The sequence below is a fragment of the Apodemus sylvaticus genome, chromosome 21 (genome assembly GCF_947179515.1).
Source record: "Apodemus sylvaticus chromosome 21, mApoSyl1.1, whole genome shotgun sequence".
In the NCBI taxonomy this organism is placed as follows: Eukaryota; Metazoa; Chordata; class Mammalia; order Rodentia; family Muridae; genus Apodemus; species Apodemus sylvaticus.
The window spans coordinates 35502375-35527011 of NC_067492.1; the positions used below are offsets into that span (position 1 = coordinate 35502375).

General features: G+C 48.8%; 1 protein-coding gene across 3 annotated transcripts; it reads right to left on the minus strand.

Annotated features, from left to right (window-relative positions):
* Positions 1-238: 238 nt before the first annotated feature.
* Adgrg5 (adhesion G protein-coupled receptor G5) lies at positions 239-24204 on the minus strand. 3 transcript variants are annotated; one of them, XM_052166863.1, is made up of 12 exons: positions 24045-24204; positions 14199-14286; positions 14032-14113; positions 13564-13720; positions 13008-13127; positions 12434-12550; positions 11071-11223; positions 10160-10248; positions 9737-10005; positions 8903-9020; positions 4770-5047; positions 239-4377 (listed from the first exon to the last, which is right to left on the minus strand). In XM_052166863.1, exons 2-12 carry the CDS (start codon positions 14260-14262, stop codon positions 4277-4279), a joined length of 1548 nt encoding a protein of 515 aa, XP_052022823.1. In that variant the 5' UTR covers positions 14263-14286; positions 24045-24204; the 3' UTR covers positions 239-4276. The 3 variants fall into 3 exon arrangements, with proteins under 3 accessions (XP_052022823.1, XP_052022822.1, XP_052022821.1); XM_052166862.1 differs by lacking the exon at positions 10160-10248 and adding an exon at positions 10249-10367 and having other exon boundaries at positions 24045-24203; XM_052166861.1 differs by lacking the exon at positions 10160-10248 and adding an exon at positions 10249-10370 and having other exon boundaries at positions 24045-24203.
* Positions 24205-24637: the final 433 nt, after the last annotated feature.

The window sequence follows — 24637 nt, forward strand, 5'->3', positions numbered from 1 at the left end:
GCTCCCCTCAAGCCCACATGGAAAACCTGCTTTAGGAAAGTGTCCCATCAATGACCAGTTCAGATCAGCTCACTGACCCACTCCTGCACCTCAAGCCCAAAGCCTCTGACAAAACAAGAGTTGCAGTCCCCCTACCCCCTTCTCACCTTCTTATGTTTCTTCACAGTCCATGGTACGAGCCGTCATATTTTATATCCGTTTGCTAAACTGCTTCTTGCAGGACACCCCCACACTAGAATGTGATGACTTGTTCATTTATATATCCTTAGCAACTAGTGCGAGGCCCAAAATATAAGTGTTAAACCATTATATGATAGATGAATGAGCAAATGAGACACAGCACCTGTCTCCAGAACGCTCGCCGTCTGGCGGTTGAGACAGACAGGGACAGTCAGTTGCAAGACGGGAGAAATAACTTCTGCTGTGGGGGAAGGGAGTGGAATGGAAGGCTCATTCATACTGGAGGTCAGGGACTTCTCTGTCCAGGCTGGTCGGGCTTAGGGATGCACCAAGCTGAGAGGCTAAGATGCTAAAGATGTGTAGCCATCATTCCACAAATAAGAGGCATCATGGACAGTGGGTGGGAGGTTCTAGAAAAAGACCAGTCCAGAGATGAGAAGCAGGCTATCTGGAGAAATAAAAGTTGTTTGGTGTGGCAAGATGGAGGAAGGGGAACTGGGCTAGAGAGAGGTCACAGGTCAGGCCCCCTATGCACCCAAGATCCACTGGTAGTTTGGCAGTGAGGAGGAGGAGGAGGAAGAAGAGGAGGGGGGAGAGGGAGGAGGAGGAGGAGGATGTGGGATGCTTTAAGCTATGGACAGAACATGCTGAGACAGCAGGGAAGAGCTTCCCTCCGGCCTCTGGGGAGACCAAGAGGCCTGTAAGGAGGCTCTGTCCAGAGCGGGGCAGGTTCTGAGCCAGGACTGATGGATGACACAGTGGGGCCCCTCGGAGTTTTGGCTGGCACTAGGAAAAACATTCTGAGTGGGCCGAGAGAGTGGGCTGATTTGACGGGCCGAGGGGCTGCTCAGTTGGTATCGGTTGGGGTGATTTGAAAGATGAGACTCTTACTGAGCCAATACTTTTTAATTAGGGTTGGATTTAGCAAACATAAAAATAGATATATGGGACACGAGGCTGAATTTGAATTTTAGATAACCGAGTAACTTTTTAGAGTAAGCATGTCTTCAAAAGTGAAATTCCTTTGCATTATCTGGAATTCTCTTTTGAACAGACCCCAGGGCCTTCCTGACCCCATGCCTACGGTCACCCACACCTAGAGAGACTCCAGAGCCTTCCTGACCCCACATCTACTGCCAGATTTTCACCAAATGCCCCCCTCAGAGCCTTTCTCTGAGCAGTATCCCCGACCTTTCTCCCTTCCTCCCAGGCTAGGAACCCCGGAGCTGGACTTCTACCTAGGCTGAGTCTGTGAGGAAAACTGAAGGAGCTAACCTGACAGCCCATATCTCTCTTGGCTGCCCCAACTCCTCACCCCCACGGAGTATTTCCATGAAGTGCTACCCCAGAGCCTGGATCCCCAGTGGGGCTCGGAGCCACAGACTGTCGCTATGGCGATGTCCTCCATTGGGCAGCTCTGGCCTTACTTGCTTTGAGAGGCCAGGCCCTGGGCTTGAGCAAGGCCCTGTTATCCCTGAGCCTTCCCTACCTTCCCAGGTGTCCCACTTCCCATGATCCCTCAGTACCCTCATTAGCATGGATCTCCGAGGGGGAATAACCGTGGGTGGAGGACGCTGCCTGGAACCAGAGTGGGAAGTGAGGCCTTCTGCTGTGGACAGCCCTGGGCTTGTATTTTGATGCTAATTCCACTCCTGGGAGGGGCTGCAGATGAGGAGTTGCCTTGTGAACCTTCTCCCCACCTTAACTTTTCAAATAAAGGCTTGAGCCAATGATTGGGCAGGAGGAGGGGAGGAGCTGAGAGTCTAGGGGAGGAGCAAGAGGGATAAACAGGAGGGGGAGGAGCTACGGGAGATCAACGGAGAGGCTGCAGAAACTGGAGCCTGGAGAAACCGCAAGTTATATGGGATGATATAGATGGGAATAGAGCAGTGTAGTGGGCGATCTGCCCAGTCTAGGCTTGTAGCTTGTATTGTTACTGATTGAGTTTTCTTTAACCGGGTAATTGGGTTGGAAACCAAGCAACAACAGCCTTCATGGTGGTACAAGTTGGGGAGGATTCATGAAGGGTGTGATAAATGGACCAATGGAGGACTTGGGAACTGAGGGGGGGGTGAGGAGGAGGGGAGACGTGGGCTAGCCTGAAGCTACACTGTGTAAGGAACATCACTGGCACAGTAGGCACCAGAAGGGCTGAGCAAGGTCCTTCTCCATAAAAAGGGGGAGGAGAGGAGGCCATAGAACAGGAATGGAAGGATATATGCCTAAGGAAGGATATATGCCTAAGGAGGGATATATGCCTAAGGAAGGATATATGCCTAAGGAGGGATATATGCCTAAGGAGGGATATATGCCTAAGGAGGGATATATGCCTAAGGAGGGATATATGCCTAAGGAGGGATATATGCCTAAGGAAGGATATATGCCTAAGGAGGGATATATGCCTAAGGAGGGATATATGCCTAAGGAGAGATATATGCCTAAGGAGGGATATATGCCTAAGGAAGGATATATGCCTAAGGAGGAGCTAATGGGGTCAACAGCACCTGAACAGCCTGCCTCAGTTAAAGCCGTTAACAATAACGGGGGTTATAACAATAACGGATGATGGTTGATACATAAAGGCTTTTGTGCACAAACATGGGGCCCTGAGCTCAGACCCCAGCACCTATGTAATTCTAGCACCGGTGGTGTGTGGGGCTGTGGGGGGGGGTGTTGTGCAGGTGGCGAAAGTAGACTCCAGTTACAGGGTAATTGCTGGCTGTCAGCCTGGCTCTGTTTTTGGTATGAAACCTTGTCTTGAGGGAATAAGACAAAAAGTCATAGAACAGGACACCCAGCATCCTGCTCTGGCTTCAGTATACATATGCAAGGGTGCGTAGGTGCATATACACCACACACACACACACAAATACGAATACAAATCAAACCTACTGACAGCAGTAGCCATCTATTGAGACCTCACCATGGTAAAACTTGAGTGGATTACTTCTTTTACTGAATCTTCCAAAGAGTTACTACTGTTGTCACTGCTGTAGATAGGGAGACTAAGGCACAGAGAGACTGAACGACTTGCCCACAGCCACAGAGCTGGAATCTGAGCCCAGGCAACCTGGCCCATAGCCGGTCCGCTCTTCAGCCAGTGAAGAGCTAAGAACATAATTACCCAGAAACACCCAGAAAGGAAGAGGACCCTCTGCGGAGGATGGTGCCCAGCTCTGATGTCCTTACTGTTCAAGTGCATGTGTCTAACGGCTGGCATGGGACTTGAAAATCTACTCAACCAGCGGCCCCGGCATCAGAAATGCTTGGGTATAAAACCCATCCCGAAGTCCCAAAAGCAACCTTGGTCCGCTGCATAGGGACAGAGACAATGGATGTGTGAAAGGCATTGGTGCTGCAGGTCCCCACTAGCCTGAGGGTCGTCCTCAGACAGGGTAACATCTGCATTTCCAGGGGCAGTTTTGGCACCGATGCCTTGGCGTATGGGGCAGCAGCGCCCCCTGCTGTCCATCCTGGGGATAGCACTGACTTAATAAGCACCTGGCTTTATTCCCACCCAGTCTGACAGACTGCGCAGATGTAGATGTTCTCCCACGGTGGGCAGAGAGTTTGTAAATGTTGAAAACACGCCCCCAAGTCTACGCAATAGTCTAGCATCTAGAGCCCTCAAGCCCAACTGACTCAGCTTTAGGTAAAGAGACAGAGGCCTGGCCATGGCTGCTGGTCTATACCATCTGTTGGGGTTAGAAGGAGGAAGGGCTGGATTTCCTGACTGTTGGAAAGGTAGAAGATTTAAATCATCAACACCTGGGACTGGTAAAAGAAAGAGTGGCCCCAAGCTTAGGCCAAAATTCTGTAAGTTTCTGTAAGTGCTGAGCAGGGTGTGAGATGTGGTCCCGTCTAGTGTCGCTTCCAAGCCAGTGTCTGGCCAATGGAGCTGCCTCCAGACACGAAGGACCAGGATGAAGAGTCACACGCTGCCGTCTGCCCCAGGTAATTCTGAGAGATGGAAAGGACCCCTGAAGGGGACAGTAGACTCTGTGGTCCCGCCGCCAGCCTACCACCTTCGCTGGATGAGCCCAGGCCATGGGCTGCGGAAAGGAGTGAGGGCTGAGGCTGCAGGGCGGGAGCTGGCCTAGTGCGTCGTCTGGGAGGAGCTGGCTGCCTCCATCCTGGCCTTGGCTTCAGCATCTGAGTGACGCTTCTGTGAGCAGAACCAGAGGAAGAGGAAGAAACCTGCAAGGCAGTCTGGTTAGTGAGAAGGTCGCTAGAACCCAACAATCTCTATTGGGGACAGAGGGACAGACCCAGAGGGCACCAGAACTGCACCTGCGTACAGTTCAGAGGCAAGCCTCTCTTCTGCGTAAATGTGCCCCTAGGCCAGCTTAAATGGAGCTGTGGACTCAGTCATCATCTGCCCCTGGACCTCAGTAGGGGCCTCAGTGGCCGGCCCCCTCCCTGCCTCTGCGGCCTCTCCCAGAGTCTGCGGCCCCTGCCAGCATCTGCGGGCCCCTCCCAGCGTCTGTGGCCCCTCCCAGCGTCTGCAGGCCCCTCCCAGCGTCTGCGGCCCCGCCCAGCGTCTGCGGCCCCGCCCAGCGTCTGTGGCCTGTGAGCTCCTGCAGACTCACCATAGAGCGAGTTAAAGATGGTGAAGAGGAAGAGCTGAGGCAGCAGGAACACGCTGAAGGAGAAAAAGGCCAGGGCCCAGGTGGTACCCAGTAGCACAGTGAGGCCCAGCACCGTGACAGTGTCCCTGTAGGCCCAGGGACTCAGCACCTTCTCCTGTGCCCGTAGCCTGCACAAGAGCCACAGAGCCCAGACCAGCACCACCAGGTTGAACAGAGATGTGAAGCCACCATAGCCCATGACCAGGATGCTGTGTACCGTGGGGCTGCAGACCCAGCACCTGCAGGAGGAGGAGAAGGCCAGGATTAGCATGGCCCCCAATACCCCCGCGGGAGGCTAGGCGCATCTGAGCCTTGGGACCAGCCCTTGTCCCTGACTGGTCTTGGTGTTCCAGTGGTTGTAACTTGTCTGACAGTTCAAATATGCCAAAGCGCCTCTGCCCAGCTTTCGTTCCCATCAGCCCCCATAGCAGGATCACGTGGCACCTCTGCCCACTTACAACGCCTTAAGCCTCCATTCTGACCCAACTGAACCTCCTCCCCTCCATCTGCTGCCTCCCCTCCCCCATGACAACCTGAGCAACGTTCTAGTGGACGGCTAGCCTGGGCTCTTGCTCTAGAAGCCTCCTCTTCCACCCTGCACCCACCATTGTCATCATCTCGACATCACCTTTGTGCCATGGTGACCTTTTGACCTTTGACCTTCAGCCCACCTAGATCCCAGCAGTACGTGAAGTACCACCCATGGACTGGTGGGTAGATGTTCTAGCGTGCAAGAATGGGGGAGCAGATAAGCAGTAGGGAAATCCCACAGAGGGCACTGAACCTGGGGTGCCTCTGGGCCCTGACCCCTTCAGGACATCTTTAAGACAGGTGCTATTCTTTGCCCGGTTCGGATACCACGCCTCATGGCCAACACGGGTCATCCTAGGCAATCCTCGTGGCAAGCCAGGGGCAGGCACCTAACCATCTCTATTCCATAGTTAGGGAAACTGAGGTTTCTGCTCAGGAGCACACCCTGGTTAGGGGCAAGAGTAGGACCTGAAGCCCCTTGGGCACTGAGTCTGGATTCCTGTCACAATCATGTATTTAGATCTCCCTGACTCCATTCTGGGGCCCTGACACTAGTGTCACAGTGTCCTTGAACATCATTTGTGAGAGTCATGCACACTGGTAGCTTGCATTGAGCACCCACTTTTGCTGCTACAGAATATTCTAGCATGAAGGCTTTACCACTGCTCACCACTTCAGCACCTCTGCTGCTGCATGACCGGACTGTGCTTTAGGGGTGCTTTTTTAAATGTCGTTTCAGTTTAAGGATGCAGACAGATAAAAGGTGGGTAGACGGGTAAGTAGATGATAGATAGATAGATAGATACATACATACATACATACATACATACATACAACATGGATACATACATGGATAGATAGATGAATGATAGATACATACATACATACTACATGGATACATACATGATAGATAGATACATACATATATACATACATGGATACATACATGATAGATAGATGAATGATAGATAGATACATACATATATACATACATACTACATGGATACATACATGGATAGATGAATAGGATGGATGGATGGATGATAGATAGATGTATAAATACATGCATAGATACATAGATGGATAGATGGATGAATGGATGGAAGATAGATAGATAGATGGATGCAAATAAATACATAAATACATAGATGGATAGATGGATGAATGGATGGAAGATAGATAGATAGATGGATGCAAATAAATACATAAATACATAGATGGATAGATGGATGAATGGATGGAAGATAGATAGATAGATAGATAGATAGATAGATAGATAGATAGTTCTATAGGCTTTTAATGGAAGATAAAAGTCACCAAAGCAGGATAATAATCTCGCAAAGGACAGAAAAGGATGACACAGGAAAGCTGGTCATAGTACAAAAGTTTCCAAACTCCTGGTGACAGCCTGGAGCTAGAGATGGGTGGTGTCTGGGGGATTACCCTGGAGCTGCTGGTGGGCTGAGTCCTAGCTCTTAGTTGACAACTTGGGACATCATGGATGAGATCATGAGCTGTCCGTGGCTCTATGGGACTGGTAGTGTGGGGCTGAACCCTCATTGTGGTTGAACATGTACTCATGCACCAAGCCTTCCCCACAAGCCTGCAGCCATTTGGGGCTTCCAGGGAGAGTCATGGGGCGGGGGGGCGGAATGCTCAACTCTCCAGATAGCTTCATGGGGGTCCTACTCATTATTTTATTTATTGTCATATGTGTATGGTGTGTGCAGGCATGCATGCCATGGCATGCACAGATATGGTGGTTGGAGGACAGCTTTTGGGAGTTGGTTCTCTCCTTCCACCATAGATTCTAAGGCTAAAACTTGGCTTGGAATCTTTGTGCCTTTACCCACAGCCATCTCATCCCCCACTCCATGGGTTCCTCTTACACTACTATCTTGCACCCAGCTGTTGGAAGTTTTCTGTAATGATAAGCTTGATGTCCCTGGATATAGAAAGCCACAGCTGAGTTTGCCTCCACCTCTGCTGGCTCCCTGCAGGCCCTGAAGACACTAAACTCATCCCCCATAGGATTCCCCTCCCCTGGGTCTCACACCAGCTACATGGGAGCTGGGAGGCTGGCAATGTCCTGTGTTCTGGGCAAGGGAGGAAGAGACAAGCCGAGCCTGAAACTAAACAAGAGAGATAGGTAGGTAGGTAGGTAGATAGATAGATAGATAGATAGATAGATAGATAGATAGATAGAAAAGAAAGATAGGTAGATAGATGATAGATAGAAAAGAAAGATAGATGATAGATAGATAGATAGATAGATAGATAGATAGATAGATAGATAGAAAAGAAAGAAAGATAGGTAGATAGATATATGATAGAGAGATAGAAAAGAAAGATAGGTAGATAGATGAAAGATAGATAGATGGATAGATAAAAAGAAAGATAGGTAGATGGATGATAGATAGAAAAGAAAGAAAGAAAGATAGATGGATGGATAGATAGATAGATAGATAGATAGATAGATAGATAGATAGATAGATAGATAGAAAAGAAAGAAAGGTAGGTAGGTAGATAGATAGATAGATAGATAGATAGATAGATAGATAGATAGATAGATAGAAAGAAAAGAAAGAAATATAGGTAGATAGATAGATGATAGATAGATAGATAGATGATAGAAAAGAAAGAAATATAGGTAGACAGATAGATAAATGATAGATAGAAAAGAAAGATGGGTAGATAGATGATAGAAAAGAAAGATAGGCAGATAGATGATAGATAGAAAAGAAAGATAGATAGATGATAGATAGATAGATAGATAGATAGATAGATAGATAGATAGATAAGAAAGATAGGTAGATAGATGATAGAAAGAAAGATAGGTAGATAGATAGAAAGAAAGATAGATGATAGATAGATAGATGATAGATAGATAGATAGATAGATGATAGATAGAAAAGAAAGATAGATAGATAAATGATAGATAGAAAAGAAAGATAGATAGATGATAGATAGATAGATAGATAGATAGATAGATAGATAGATAGGTAGATAGATAGAGAGATAGAGAGATAGATAGAAAGAAAAGAAAGAAATATAGGTAGGTAGATAGATGATAGATAGATAGATAGATAGATAGATAGATAGATAGATAGATAGATAGAAAAGAAAGAAATATAGGTAGATAGATAGATGATAGATAGATAGATAGATAGATAGATAGATAGATAGATAGATAGAAAAGAAAGAAATATAGGTAGATAGATAGATAGATAGATGGCTTAAAGGCACAGCAATCAGGTGCCAACCAAGCTAAGCAGCTCTGGGTCCTGCACTAGATCAAACCACAGGACCAACCTATTTGGCCATGTGATATATGGCCAAGGGTTGCCAGGAGGCCCTCCTAACTGATCCTAGAGACTCAATGAGTATTGGTATCCACTCTATGGCTTCCTAGTCAGTCAGCAGAGAGCAGGTCTCCATCCCTGCATAGGTCTCAGGGACACAGAAATCCCCCCATCTTAACCATGGCTGCCTCTTTGCTCCTCAGCCATCAATCACATCACCATAGAGGCCCTCGTGGCCCTTCTACCTCACCAGGCACTCACATGGACACATTCTGGAAGCCTGTGCCATTTTCCTGGCTTTTGGAGAACGAGATCACACAGGGTCCATACACTGAGCTCTTGACCACCAGAAGCAGCAGCACTAGGAGAGCTGGAAACCCTGAGGGGTAAGACAGAGACTCAGGAGGCCCCAGGATGACCTGGCTCTGATCCCCAGGCCTGCTGACAGAAGAGGTGTGTACACTGTGCAGAGCTGCAGCTCCACACAACTTGCAGCTTCAAAGCTAGGACTTCGATCTTGGAAGAGGCTCATCGCTAAGATTGTTCATGAGATTCCAGGCTAAGGGGCAGCGATGGTGGTGGTGACCTGGGAGGTGGTAAGGAGCTAACAGGAGATGGTATTGGTTGGGAGACTTGATGGAGACAATTAAAAGATGGACTGAAGCGGTGATGGAGGGGTCTGTGATGGTGCTGATGTGGTAAAGATGAGTATGGAGATGGTGGTGGGATGCAGCGAAGGTGAGGAAGGTGAGGGGAATGGTTGAGATGGGGTGGGTGGAAATGGAAGTAAAGCAGGCATGGGTAGCAGAGGTGGGGACATGATGATGATGGTGATAGTGGGGACCTGGGACTGGGGGTAATGGCAGTGTTGAGATCGGAAGTGGTGAAGGCCACAATGGTGGTAATGACAGTGTTGAAAGCTGAAGTCGATATGGCCGTGAAGGCAGGCGCAGTGGTGGGGGTGGGGGTGATGGTGGAGCTGATGTCACTGATGGAGATGGAGTTAGAGATGGTCACTATAAGAGGCAGGAGGACTTGGGGTCAGCGCCCTGTACACTGCAAGTTCCAGAGGCCAGCGAGATGGGTGTCCCTTACCCCAGCCCAGCCCGCAGAGCTTGAGCAAGTATCGGCGGATGTAGACGTTGTAGACATGCCCCAGGAGAAGGTAGAGGTTGAAGCCTTCGATGGCCATCCAGGTGAGGCTGCTGAGCAGAGCGTAGTGCAGGGCGGCAGCCAGCACCGTGCAGACCGGCCTGGACACTGTGGGCGGGGCCATCCGGGAGCTCAGAAGGAAGGTGGCATTCAGGAGCAGAACAGAGCCCTGCAGGTTCATGTGGATGCGTGTGGTGGAGTCACGTTGCTTCCTGTGGGTGGGACATCACCCAGATAGTGCTATGATGGCCTGGCTCACAGATGCACAGTAATGGGGAAACTGAGGCCAATGGGGAGGGACCTAATGGCTGCCACAATGTTAGACTGGCTTATGCCCGGTGGCCCTTCCCTCAGAGTAGCACCCACCTTCCCCGGGTCGTGAAGGCAGACACTGGGGCAAGAAGGAAGACTAGACCAACAGTGGGACAGGCAGGCTGGGCAAGGCGGAGGATTACCTGGAGTGAGCATACAGCAGTATGGTGAACAGCGAGGCTGCAATGGAGATGCTGCAACCCACAAGGGAGATATACTCAAGAGGCACCTGCAGCTCGGCGGGCACCGGCTCTCCAGAGAACTGCTACAGGGCAAAAGTGGCTGAGAGCCTCAAGCCTAGAACTGTCCAGCTCTCTGGGCTCTGTCAGAGAAGCCTCCCAGACCTCAGCCCCAAGTCCCTTCCCTGCAGCCCAGCCCAGTCCTGCCTTGAATGAAACTGTAGGCTGCATCATGGTCTTTGTCACCTATAACTGCTGCCCCTGTTCCTCATGTACAACGTCTGGGGAACTACTTCTCCCACTGTATGGACCGGTGTGGCAACCCTGGCCTGTCGGGGGGCCTTCCTCCTGCCGCCCACAGCGATTGATCCAAGAGCCTCCACCCGGATTCGATCCCAACACTGAAGCTGGGTCAGGGAGGCTCTTGAATTCCATTAATCGGAAAGGCAGCTAGGCACAAGCCTGCAAATGTTGGCAGCTGCATTATTCTCCCAGTGAGCATCCTGGCTGGGGGCCAAGCCAGGATGGAGCAAACACAGTCAGGGGATGGAGATGGAATCCCGACTTAGTGTGATTTAGCTCCTGGATCAAGCTGTGCCTAGAGCCTACACAAACTTTTAAAGGAATGCAAGTCCTTAAGTTTACTTGTGTGACTTAAACCTGAGAGGCCTCACCTCACTGGATTATGTTGTCCTTAGCCTTGTGCCTACACCATACATCAGGGCCCCTCCCCACCCCCACACCCCGCAGTTCTCATCCCCCTCCCTCAAGGTGAATGCCCCATACCATGAGTACAGCGAAGTAGGTGAGGTGGTTGCAGTGGCAGAGAACCTGAGTGGGTGTGGGCTGCTCTGTGTAACAGCCCTCGGGGCTCCAGGCCCCCCAGCTCTGCCTGCTGATGTTCTCCTTCCAGAAGACGCAGGTTACTGTATACCCTTCCTGAAATGAAATGTGGGCGTCAGTCCCGGGGTGCCAGACAAGATCTCATTAATATTAGGGGCTGGGGGCCTGGGGCCCAAGAGAGAGTCAACTGTACCACTGTCAACATTTTGTGGGGTCTGGCTGGGCTTGAACAATCCCAGATGCCAGCCCTGCCTTCACTACCAATCCTCAGTGTTCTGGATGCATGGGCAATCTCCTCTGAGCCTCAGTTTATTCATCTGCCAAATGGACCATACATATCCAAGTCCTATTCAGTACTCTCAGGAACAGTGCTGGCCCTTTGTGTCACAGGTCTTCTATAAACTGCTGTTTGCTATCTCCTCCCAGAGTCTCATTTGTAGCCAAACCCTGTGGTGGAGGTGAGGGGTAAGACGCAGACAGGCCGTGGAGAGCAGCAGGAGACAGAGGAACACGGATTGAACGGGAGTGACACAGGACACTCATTCCAAAGGGAGGGTCAGTGGCAAAGCTCAGACGTTGGAAGGAAAGACTCTCTGGGAAGTTGAGAATGCAAGCCTTCTTGCCTGGGCTTGGGGACAGACAGAGCCAGAAAATAGCACCCCTGGCTTCTTCACAAGGGATGCGGGCAGGCCCGGGGCCCAGAAGCATCAGCATCAGGACCTGGGCCTCCAAGTCACCCTTCTCTGTTCCAGCATCAGCACCAGTGCTACCCCCTGCCCCACGTGACCCAGCCTAGCAAATCTGCACACCTCATCTGGATACAGCCTGGTTCAGCCACAGACACGAGTGTGGTTTGCACTGTTGGGGAAGAACCTTCTGAGAACAGAAGGGAAACCCAGTGTCGTCTTCAGCCTCCATCTTATCCAAAGGAATGAAAGCCAAAGCAGGGAACCTTGCTGAGGCTAGAGAGGACTGGACTCTAACGGTATTACAGCCATGCCTGAAGGTAGAATGCCTCTGATCATCTATTGATGGGAACATATAATTCCCCATTAGAGCTTAAGCTGTCTCTGTAACCCTAGCAACTGAGACAAAAAAAAAAAGAAAAGAAAAGAAAAGAAAAAGAAAGAAAAAAGAAAGAAAGAAAAGAAAAGAAAAGAAAAACTTCGTTTTTCGTTTCTTTACAGAAATCTTCAAAGAACAGATTTAAAGTTGTTTCCCAGATGGTGCCACGGTTTTCAGTTTGGCCAAACCAGGGCTGACTGGGAAAGCGTCAGAGCCGGGATGGAGGTGGGCCCGACAGTACCAGACTCCGATTGTGCCAGAAGCTGATGTTGACTGGCTTCTGAAGTTTGTTCACAGGCCTGCGGCCCAGCTGGGCCCCCAGGACGTAGTTGTTGAGCAGAGATGAGTTCCTGTCATCCTGGAAGGGCAGAGGAATTGGGGCTAAGTAGAGGGGAGTCGGAGAAACCCTGGGTGAGATGAGGATTCTCATCCCAGACCCTACCCCCCCGTCATTGCCTTCTGTCTGTCTCTCCCATCTTAGAACAGACACAGATGCCCAAAGGTCCAGGGTCTCCCTGTGAGGGCTCACACATATATTGTCAGTTTGACAAGACCTCTCATCGCCTAGAGTTGAGCTCCTGATTATGGAGATTAGGTTAGGCTCTGGATAGGCCTGCACACTCCTGCAGGGCTCCCACCATGATGGACTGCACCCTGAAACCATGAGCAGGTTTTCCTTCTTTAAGTCGCTTTTGTCTCTCCCTAAAGCAGGTAGGTGAGTGGGGCCCAGAGAGACAGTGACCAGCTCTAGCGCACAGTGAGCTGGACTGTTCCTCCTGCCAACCCGCCATAGAGAAACCTCCTTGGCTGCTGACCTGAAAGAGGTGTGCAGTGAAGAAATAGATACAGATGAGTCGAAGCTCCGCAGGCTGGGAGGTCACGCAGGCACCCTTGGTCAGCTCGGCAGGGAACTGCATGGCATGCGGGGCCCACGCCTGCGGATGGCAGCAGATGGGCTGGGACCACAGAGCCAGTCCTGACATCTTTAGGTTCTGTCCCCATTAAATCTTACCAACCAGGCCTCACTAAGCCTCCACCATCTGACAGTGCCTCCTCCATCTGACAGCACCTCCTCCCAGACCTTCCCACCTATCCCCATCCCCTAAGAACAGAACCACCCCAGCACTAGCCAAGCAGCCCATCCTGTTTACACCAGGGTCCCCAAAGGACACAGGTGACCCTAGCTGCTACCATTCCCAAGGACCTGCCCTCCACCTCCAGGCAAAAATCAAGATGATGACCCTGACCAGGAGAGGTCACAGGGCACCTCCCCTTTCTGATCTTCCCACAGTAAAGCAGAGGAGGCCACTCCCAGATGATCTGGGCAGAGCACAGACAGGGAACTGCAGACCTTCCTGGGCTGCCTCTGACCTGTGAGACATTCGTCAGTGTGGCGCTGGACAGGGAGAGACCAGGGAAGTCGCAGCTCAGCTTGAAGACCAGAGACTGGATGGATTTTGTCTGCAAGGTCAAGTTGTGCCCACGGAAGCTGGCATTGAGCAGTGTCTGCTCCAGGAGGTGGATATGCCTGGAAACAGGGAGAAGGAGCTGGAGACAGGCTAGGGGTGGGGTCTCCAACCCAGCCCTCCCACCATCATGTCTCTGCTCCCCAACCCCCAACCCCTGTGTAAGCCGTGTCCCCAACCCAAGTCTTAGAGCCCCTACCTAGGAAATGCAGGGATCTTTCTGGTTTATAACACTCCACCAAGGGTCTTCAATAGACAATTAACTGGTGAAAAGCTGGACCAAGCAACTCCAGATTTTGATAGCAGGCACGAGGTGAGTACTCAGTCACCTCCTGCTGAGTGTGTCTACAGCTGAGGGGGACACCTGACTCACCTCACTCTGGAAGACAATCCCCGGCCTAGGGGCTGAGGCTGCTCCAGGTTCCTCATCAGGGACAGTAGCTCTGACAGGGTTTCTGTGGACAGTGGGACTCAGACTTGAGCCAGCGTCTCAGCACTCCCCCCCCACCCCCACCCCCGTCCCCACGGAGCATCACCTACCTACTAGGACAGCTTGAGCAGCCAAAAGGTACAGGCAGAAGAAAAGGACCCCGTGTGGATCCATGTCCTCAGGCGGGATTCTCCTGGCCTTGGAGAGGGGATAACCACGGTCACTACCGCCAGGATGCTGCCTCTGCCTTCTAGACACTTCTGCATTTCCCCACCGCTTTCTTCTTTTTCTTTTTGTTTTGTTTTGCTTGTTGTTTTTGTTGTTGAGATAAGGTCTTTTGTAGCTTTGGCTGGCTTCAAACTTGCTATGTAACTGAGGGAGCCCTTGAACTTCCGATATCCCTGCTTGATATCCCTGCTTCCTCCCAGCTACTGTGCTGAGGTTGCAGAGATTGATCCCAACACCCAACCGTACTGAGGATCTAACCAGGGCCCCATGCATGCTGGGTAAACAGCACTCTACCAGCTGAACTACATCACCCAGAATGCTCCTCTAACTCCTGTATTTCAGGGATAAGGAAACTCAGGCTCAGAGGCCAAAGAGTCTTTGCTTGAAAGTGGCTGAAAACAAGTGTCCCTAACCCCAGAAGGCTTGACCACTGAAGTAATAGCTGTCGATAGCTGCCCGGCCTCCCTGAGTTGAGAGAGGGTCACCACTAAGAGCAAGCAAGGCATACATAATCTTGACCCATCCTGTCATTAACTCCATGCATAAGGCTCGTTGGCCTCCTTTCCTGAGTTTCTCTGTGTTGATAGATCTTGCTTAGCGTGTCCAAGGCCCTGGTCTAATCCCCAGAACCTCAAAAATAAATAAATAAATAAATAAATAAACAAACAAACAAATAAATAAGGGGCTGGAGAGATGGCTCAGAGGTTAAAAGCGCTGACTGCTCTTCAGAAGGTTCTGAGTTCAAATCCCAGCAACCACATGTTGGCTCTCAACCATCCGTAATGAGATCTGACGCCCTCTTCTGGAGTGTCTGAGGACAGCTACAGTATACTTGTATATAAGAAATAAATCTTTAAAAAATATATAAATGAATGAAGGGAGATAGCTCAGTGGGTAAGCCCTTGCCACATAACCGCGAGGACTGGAGTTTGGATCCCCAGAACCCATGTAAATGCTGGGTGAGCAAAGTGAGCATCTGTTATCCTAGCCACAGAATGCAGATAGGGGATTGCCCAGAGCAAGCTGGCTAGTGAGATCAGCCATATTGGTGAGCTCTGGGTTTGATTGAGTGCTCCTGCCTCACTGAATAAGGATGGGAGGGAAAATAGATACATGGATGATAGATAGATACATAGATACACAGATACATAGATAGAGACAGATAGGTGTAAAAATAAATTGGAGGGGATTTTTTTTTTTGAGACTGAGTCTTACTATGTATTTCTGGCTGTCCTGGAACTCACAATGGCCTTAAACTCATAGAGATCCCCCTGCCTCTGCCTCAGAAGTGCTGGGATCAAAAGCATGGCTACTAAGCCTGGCCTTACAATGACTTTAGCGATATAGCAACATTATTCATTTAAGCAGAGACATACTAATCTATTTGATATAAAAATCTTGACAGAAGAATAAAATAATATAGAAGAAATTCCATGTATACTATACACATGTATTCCATGTGTACTGTATACATGTATTCCATGTGTACTGTACACACATATTCCATGTGTACTGTATACATGTATTCCATGTGTACTGTGAATGAACCTAAAGAATTTTGCTTGGCCCTTTTGCCAGGCAAGCAGGACCCAAGCAGACATCCATGACTGGCAGTCAGATGTGCTTCTTTCTTCTCTTGACCTATCACAGCGTCAGACCCTAAATATTTCCCAAATTGTATTTCTGCATTGTTACTTTATTCAGCAGAATGCAGCCATGAGCCCCAAAGGACGGAAATTTGGAAAGGAAAACGGTTTAGCAAAAATAAGCAAAACAATCCTCCACGCCATTGCACGCAGAATACAAAGTCTGTTTATGCAATCATCTGTTAGGAATGTGCCTAACCTGATGAGTGCGACTTGCTTTCCGTTAAAACAGCTTTCGGGAGTCAATTAAAGCTATTAAGGAAAGAATTTTTAAAAATAGGGCCAGAGAGACGGTTCAGGCAGTAACAGTGCTTTGTGCATGATAAACACCATGGCCAGGATATTGGGGTGGGGAGCTCAGATTACGGCTTACATTCTGTCATGAAGGGAAGTCAGGGCAGGAACTGAAGCAGAGGCTATGAAGGAACATGCTTACTGGCCTGCTCCTCATGACTTGCTCAGCCTGCTATCTTATAGAACCCAGGACCACCTGTCCAGCAGTGGCACCACCCATAATGGGCTGGGCCCTCCCCATCCTCATTAATCAAGACAGTGCCCAACAGGACATTCTGATAGAGGCAATTCCTCAACAAATGTTTCCTCTTCCTAAGATGACTTTAGCTTACGTCAAGTTGACAAACAAAAACAAACAAACACTGAAGAAACAAACAAACAAAACCCACATCACACCGGCACTCTGCACAGGCCTGACGACCTGAGTTCCTTCTGCAGAACTCACAGAAAAAGGAGAGAACCCACTTCCAAAGGCTGGCCCCTGACCTCCACATACACGTTCACTGCAGGAGGTGCAGGTTGGTAGCCCTGGGTGCTGGGAGAAAGCAAGCTGAGAGCTGGAGACAGCTCTGCTGTTAAACATACTGAGTGTTCTTCCAGAGAACATGGGTTCAATTCCCTCACCCACATGGTGGCTAGCAGCCATCTATAATTCCAGTACCAGGGTTTCTAATACACTCTTCTGGCTTCCCTGGGCATCAGGCACATACACGGTAAGTAAACTTAAATGCAAGCAAAACAGCAATACACATACTTAAAAAAATAAAGTTTAGGAAAAAAGGAAGGAAGGAAGGAAGGAAGGAAGGAAGGAAGGAAGGAAGGAAGGAAGGAAGGAAGAGCTGAGCAAGCCAGTGAGACGCGTTGGTCTCTGCTTCTGCTCCTATTTCCAGGTTCCTTGAACCCAGACCTGATTTCCTTTCCTGATAGATTGTAAGATATAAGCCAAAAGAAACCCTTTCCTCCTCAGGTTGCTTTGGGTCATGGTGTTCTAGCACAACAATAGAAACCCTAAGACAAATAAAATAAATTCTAAAGATTACAAAAATAAAAAGAGCTAAGGTTGTAGCTCAGAGGTAGAGCATTCACCTAGCATATATGAGGCATTAGGGCCAACCCCCAGTACCACAGAAAGAAAGAGAGAAAGAAGGGAGGGAGGGAGAGAAGGAAGGAGTGAGGGAGGGAAGGAAGAAAAGAAGGAGGAAGGAAGGAAGGAAGGAAGGAAGGAAGGAAGGAAGGAAGGAAGGAAGGGAGAAAGGGAGGGAGGGAGGGAGGGAGGGAGGGAGGGAGGGAAAGTGAGCTAGCTTGGAGATGGAGAGATGGCCGTTCAGGGTGCCTTACAATCATGAGGACCAAAATCCGGATCCCACCTGTAACAAACCAGTGTTCCCTACAAGCACCTGTAGCCTCAGCGCCAAATGGACAGAATTGATAGGATTGCTGGCTTCCAGCCTAGCCAAGGCATAAACCCAGGTTCAAAAGACCCTGCATAAGAGGAACAGGTAAAGGGTGACGGAGGATACCCCACACTTTTTGGCCTCTATGTACATGCATACGAAAACTCACATACATAGACATAAATTAAAAAAAGAAAACTTTTATAGATAAAAAAAAAAATTTGTGGGAGGCTGGAGAGATGGCTCAGTGGTTAAGAGCACTGACTGCTCTTCCAGAGGTCCTGAGTTCAATTCCCAGCAATGACATGGTGGCTCACAACCATCTATGATGGGATCTGATGCCCTCTTCTGGTGTGTGTTTGAAGACAGCTATAGTGTACTCATAGAAATAAAAATAAATAAATCTTTTTCAAAAATTGCACCAGTAAAATGGCTCAGTAGGTAAAGGTGTTTGTCACTGTGCCTGACAACCTGAGTTAAATCCTCAGGACCCGCATGGGAGAAGGAGAAAACAATCTCACACAAGTTGTCATCTGACGTCCACACATGTACTATATGAACTGCACACACAGACACACATGTGTGTGCACACCTACACAATAAACACATGTATTTAAAAATGTAAGGTCCAGTTCAGCAGTGCACCCCTTTAATCTCATAGCAGTACACAAGAAGAGACAAGCAGATCCCGGTGAGATCCAGGATTTTCTGATCTACCTACGGAGTTCCAAGCCATTCAGCATGTCTCAGTTAGGGTTTACTGCTGTGAACAGACACCATGACCATGGCAACGCTTATAAGGACAACATTTAATTAGGGCTGGCTTACAGGTTCCGAGGTTCAGTCCATTATTATCAAGGTGGGGGCACAGCAGCATCTAGGCAGGCGTGATGTAGGAGGAGAGATCTATATCTTGTACCAAAGGCAGGCAAACAGGAGAAGACTGCTTCCAGGCAGCGAGGATGAGGACGAGGGTTTTAAAGCCCACACCCACAGTGACACACCTACTCCAACAAGGCCATACCTCCTAATAGTGCCACTCCCTGGACCAAGCCTATACAAACCAACACCCAGGGCTATGAAGTAGCTCTTGTGGGGGTTTTATTATTATTATTATTATTATTATTATTAATTTATAAAAAGAAAGTCGAAGGTGTGGAAAGATGGCTCAGCAGTTCAAAGCTCTTGTTGCTTGCAAAGAACTTGGGTTCAGTTCCCAGCACCTACATGTTGGCTCGCAACCATCTGTCACTCTAGATTCAGGAGACCTGATGCCCTCTCTTCTAGCCTCTGCAGGCAATGAGCACACATATGGTGCATATATACATGCCCGCAAAACACTCAGACACATAAAATAAAAATTACACAAATGATTTTTAAAAGGACAAGTTAAAAATGTCTGTTAACAGAGGGATGGCTGAATACGATAGGGATCAATGACTCCTTGAGAACAGCTTGGCAGGCAGTTGTGGGGTGTGTGTGTGTGTGTGTGTGTGAGAGAGAGAGAGAGAGAGAGAGAGAGAGAGAGAGAGAGAGAGAGAGAGAGAGAGAAGTGAGCCCTGGGTGTAGCTCAGTGGTAGAGCGCTTGCCTCATCTGTTGCATGGCAACAGCAGACACACAAACTGAAACCAAACAAACATCTGAGTCCTTACCATATAAGACTGAAGTAGCTGTTAATTGTTTATCTGAGAAATAAAAACCTACATTTACAGAAACAATCTGTACACAAACATTCACATTGGCTATATTCATAAGATCCCACAGTCGGAGGGCTGGCAAGATGGTATCAGTGGGTAAAGGTGATTGCCACAAACACCTGGTGACCTGAGTTCAATGCCTGCAACCCACTGCACAGAGAACTGAATCCGTGAAGCTGTCCTTTGACATCAGCATTATTTCAATGGCCCCTGGGCATCACACTCACACACACACACATCACGCATGTACAATTGGTAACCAGAACAAGAACAAGAAGAACAATGAGGATGGCTGGAATCGGCATCAACCCCAGAGTTCTGATTGGTGAATGGTTAAACAAACTATAGTACAACCATGCCATGAGATGCAGCCCAGCAAGCCGGAGGAATATATGTTTACAAATGTATATACCTGCCGGGCAGTGGTGGTGTACACCTTTAATCCCAGCACTCGGGAGGCAGAGGCAGGTGGATTTCTGAGTTCGAGGCCAGCCTGGTCTACAGAGTGAGTTCCAGGACAGCCAGGGCTACACAGAGAAACCCTGTCTCCAAAACAACAACAAAATGTATATACTTGCCAGGTGTGGTGGCACATGCTGTTTATCCCAGCATGTAGGAAACAGAGGTAGGTTGATCTCTATGAGTTCTGGGCCAGCCTGGTCTACCTAATGAGTTCCAGGCCAGGCGGGGATACACAGTAAGCCCTGTCTCAAAAAAGAAGAGAGAGAGAGAGAGAGAGAGAGAGAGAGAGAGAGAGAGAGAGAGAGAGAGAGAGAGAGAGAACAACATCAAAACTATACACTTAGATGGACCTCAAGGGAATTCTACTGAAAAAAATCAAAATGTCAAGACAGCGTGATGTGAGCAGCAGAGCATGCTTGAAGTGAAAACTGCAGAAACACAGATGAGGCCAGCGGCTGCCACAGGCAAGGAAGGCCCCTGAGCACCGAGGAAGTGGGGGCGTGAGGACGATGTGGTGATCGAGGAATTTGTATTGTGACTGTGTTGGCTGTCCCAGGATGAGATAAAATGCATAGAATTCAGACTTCACCCACACTGCTCTGGTGTGTGAAGGAACACATAACTCAGCTGATGATCTCTGTGAACTGTGCCAAAGTGAAATTCTTGGGCTTGACACTACACTATAGGTGTGTGAGGCATTGCTATAAGTGTGTAAGACATTGCTATAGGTCTGTGAGGCATTACTATCGGTGTGTCAGGCATTACTATAGTTGTGTAAGGTATTGCTATAGATGTGTAAGACATTGCTGTAGGTGTATAGGCATTGCTTTTTTTTGTTTTTTTGTTTTTTTGGTTTTTTTTGGATTTGGTTTTTTTCGAGACAGGGTTTCTCTGTGTAGCCCTGGCTGTCCTGGAAATCACTCTGCAGACCAGGCTGCCTCAAACTCAGAAATCCGCCTGCCTCTGCCTCCCAGAGTGCTAGGATTACAGGCGTGCGCCACCACTGCCTGGCTGTATAAGGCATTGCTATTATTGCTATAGGTGTATGAGGCATTGCTATAGGTGTGTAAGGCATAGCTATGTGTGTGTGTAATGCATCACTGTGGGAGAAAAGTTGGTGTAGATCACACAGAACTTTCTTATATAAATTAATTTTGCAAGCACTTGTGAATTTGAAACTTTTCCCAAAATTAACAGCTTAGGAAAACCAGGTCTGTAGCACAGTGGTAATTGCTTAGCAAGCACCGACCTTGGGTTTAATTGCCAGCATTACGAAAGTACAATGAATTATCCTTTTTAAAGTTAAAAATGAACACAACATAGCATTTTGAGTGACAGAGATTCTGAAAGCCACACAGGCTGCGGTGCTACTCAGTGGCCGGGCACTTGCCTAGTACAGGCAAGGCCCTGGGTTTGATCTCCAGTACTAGAAGAGGAAAAATAATGTTTTAATGTTGTAAAAACTGGGAGCTGGAGAGACAGCTCAAGCAATTAAGAGCACTGGCTGGTGCTCTAGATGACCTGGGTTCGATCCCCCACATACACATGGCGGTTCATAACCATCTGTATTTAGCTCTGGTCCCAACAGATCCAACATCCTCTTCTGACCTCTCTGACACAAGGCTCACAACGGATACCCAGACATATATGCAGGCAAAAATCCTTACATGAAAATAAAACAAAATTTAAGGTTGTAAAACTATGTAATCCCATCCTTGCCAAAACAGGTTGCATTTCTTATATGTGCAAAAGCAAGGTGCACATCTGTGTGGCAGAGTGTCACGTCTCTGGTACCCTGTCTGTTTCTAAGGTTTGCCCATATGATACGCTTGCACACATCTCTGTTTCTATTTGCTTTTTGGACAGCTTAGACATTTACATCTTTCAAACATAAACAGTACGTGAAGAAATAAATACAAAAAAGCTATAAAAGGCAAAGAAGTCCTCCTTTCTGGAAGTCTAGCTGCTCAGTCCTGGGCCAGTGACCTGCAGAATACTCCCTGCTTTGGAGTCTGTTACAGCTAGCTTCTAATGTTTCTTTATGCAAACATAGACAAGTGAGGTCTCTGCTATTTAATATACAAAGTGGAGCCTAGACCATTCTGTTCTGCCTTGAGAACACCGGGAGAGTCCGCTCTGTTTCCAGAAATGCTACCTCTTCAACTACAAGTGCTACTGTTATCTTAGGTATGAGTCTGAATTAACAGCCCTCTGTTAACAGCATTTAACAGAGCAGGGATTCTAATGTCCTCTGGCGATTTCTAGTCTCTTGGTCTTGCAGCCAAACTAGGATGTTACTCAAGGGTAGTGCACTTGCTGATCATGACCAGGCCCTGGGTTCGACATCCCCAGGACTGCAAGCAACAAAAAACATTATCACTGTATGTGCGGCACTTCCAACCTGTATGGGTCCTCCATTGGTACATTGGAGTACAACATGCCTGTCACTCATGCCTATCACTTTCCAAGAATTTTCCCTAATAGGAAAAGCAGCCCCTGTCTATTACACGAACACAAAAAGTTTCTAGTTTGATATTATTTTTAACATCACATGATCTTTTTAAAAATTAATCATTCCTGTTGTTTATATTGCAAATGATATCCCCCTTCCCAATTACCCCTCTACAACCCCCCATCCCATCTGCCCTCTCCCCCCTCCCCTTAGCCTCGATGAGGGTGCTCCCCCGCCCACCCACCTACTCACATCACATGATCTTTTATTTATGATATAGAAGCATCATTTCTAATCTTTTGATTTGTTTTGGTTTGGGTTTTAAGGTAGGGTCACAAGGCTTACCCTGAGCTAGCCTCGAACTCACCTTGTAACTGAGGCTTATCTCAGACTTAGCATCTTCCTGCCTCTACTCCCCGAATTCTGAGACTACAGGTACACACCTCTACATCTCGTTTCACGTCACGCTGGGGATCAAACCTAGGGCTGTGTGCTGGCTAAGCACTCCACAAACTGATCTACATACCTAGCCCATCGCTTTTCTTAGTCCTGTGTATTGACATATAAGCCAATCTTAAGGGAGGAATTGTATTGGGGTACTAGTGCGTGATCCTTCCTGGGATCTCAGAGAAAGGATGCAGGGCAAAGTTTGGGGAGACCAAGGAAACCTTCGAAGGGACAACACGAACTATTTCTATCGAGACAGCCTGGGCTATTATAGTAGAAGGGACCCTGTGACGCAGAAAACCTCAGTTGATGGAACTCTTAGTGGAGAAACTGAAACCCAGTGGGCAGAAGAATCTGACATCCAGGATCAAGGCCCTAAAGCCTGATTCCCGGGTCTTAGCCATGCTGATCCCCGGCACATACAGAGAGAAGCAGCCTGACTTCATATATGACTATAAAAATCAACGGACAAGAGCTGAAGTTCGCCCCACCCCCACCCCAACATCCCAGACAGAAGCTGTGACTTCCACTTCACTCTCACGGGAAAACCTCTACCTTTGCTTTTGCTTGTAACCTCCAGGTCCCCACCCTGTCTCTGCCGATCGGGACCCAGGCCTCATCACCCTGTCTCCTCTAACGAAAGGCCTGGGACCGGAATACATCATCAGGACATGAAGTTTGGGAGCCCCTGTTCTCTACCCAGCACAGATCATGTATCCCAGCCGCTCCAGGCCCGCCCAGCACAATGCTCCTGTTTATACATGACTCCACAAACAGCTACCCCTGCTCACCCCCGGCTGGGGCTCTGCCTCAGGCGTCCTCTAACTGCCCCTGGCTGGAATGAGGAATGGACCCGTTGATCAGCAGCGAGTCACAGCCCAGAAAGATGCTACTGTCTGCTTGTTTTATAGGTGGGCAAAGAAGGCCATCGTAAACCACCGAGGAGTCTGACCCCGCTTGTCTGGAGGATCTTTCTCTGAGACTCTGTGTCCCCCAAGCTGATCAGGAACCTCACCAGCTCCCACACGCTGGGCACAGGCTCAGTGCCAGACCCCATGCAGAGCATCTTACAGTCCTACCCTCTGTCCCTCTGTCCCTCGGGCTACAGGACTCACCTCGTTGTATAATGAGAAATTGGAGTTCAGGAAAGCTAGGCCCCCAAAATATGCCTTAACTTCATTTCTGAAAGCAGGGGTTTCTTTGGAGTTGGAAGGAGGTGGGTCCCTAGTTCATCATTCCTGGGATAGCATGAGGCCTGGACACCTGGGAAGGGGCCTGTGGGGTCTGTGGCTGGGGACGAACGGGTGGGAGAGTGGAGGGTTCTAGGGGACTAACCTGAACAGCTGCGGCAGCTACGTCCTCGCTGCGTCTTGAGTTGGTCCTCTCGCTTCTGCAGGGAGAAAAGGAAGTTGGGGGGAGTTGAAAGCTGTGGCTCCTCTGTGCACCTCAGCCTCCTCGCTAGCTCCTTGGCTTTTTTGGCCCCACTTCGCCCTGTGCTCTGGCCTCACTTCTTCTTTTGTGGTAGCAGCCTCTGTTTCCTCTGAGCTGTTGGCTAGATCAAAATCTCCTTGATCTCACTGTGGGGCTGGGGGGGGGGGGGGGGTCAGGTGGGGAGGCTGGGCTCAACCTCCCAAGAAGAGCCAGGAAGGACAGACAGCATGGCACTGTGGAGGGTTCGGGATGGGCACGCTCTACACCCTTGGGCAAGCTATAGCTCCTCCCTGAGTCTCAGTTTCCCCATTTATAGGAAGGGGAAATTTATATATATATATATTTTTTTCCCTCATGTATATCAGCAATCAGATGGGCAAGTGCCATAGATGTTGAACTGATAGCCTAGAGAGGACAAGGACCCAGTTCCAGGTGGCCCAGGGCTGATCTCAGGAAGTATGGCCAGAACAGCAGGAGACGAAGCAGACCAGCCACTC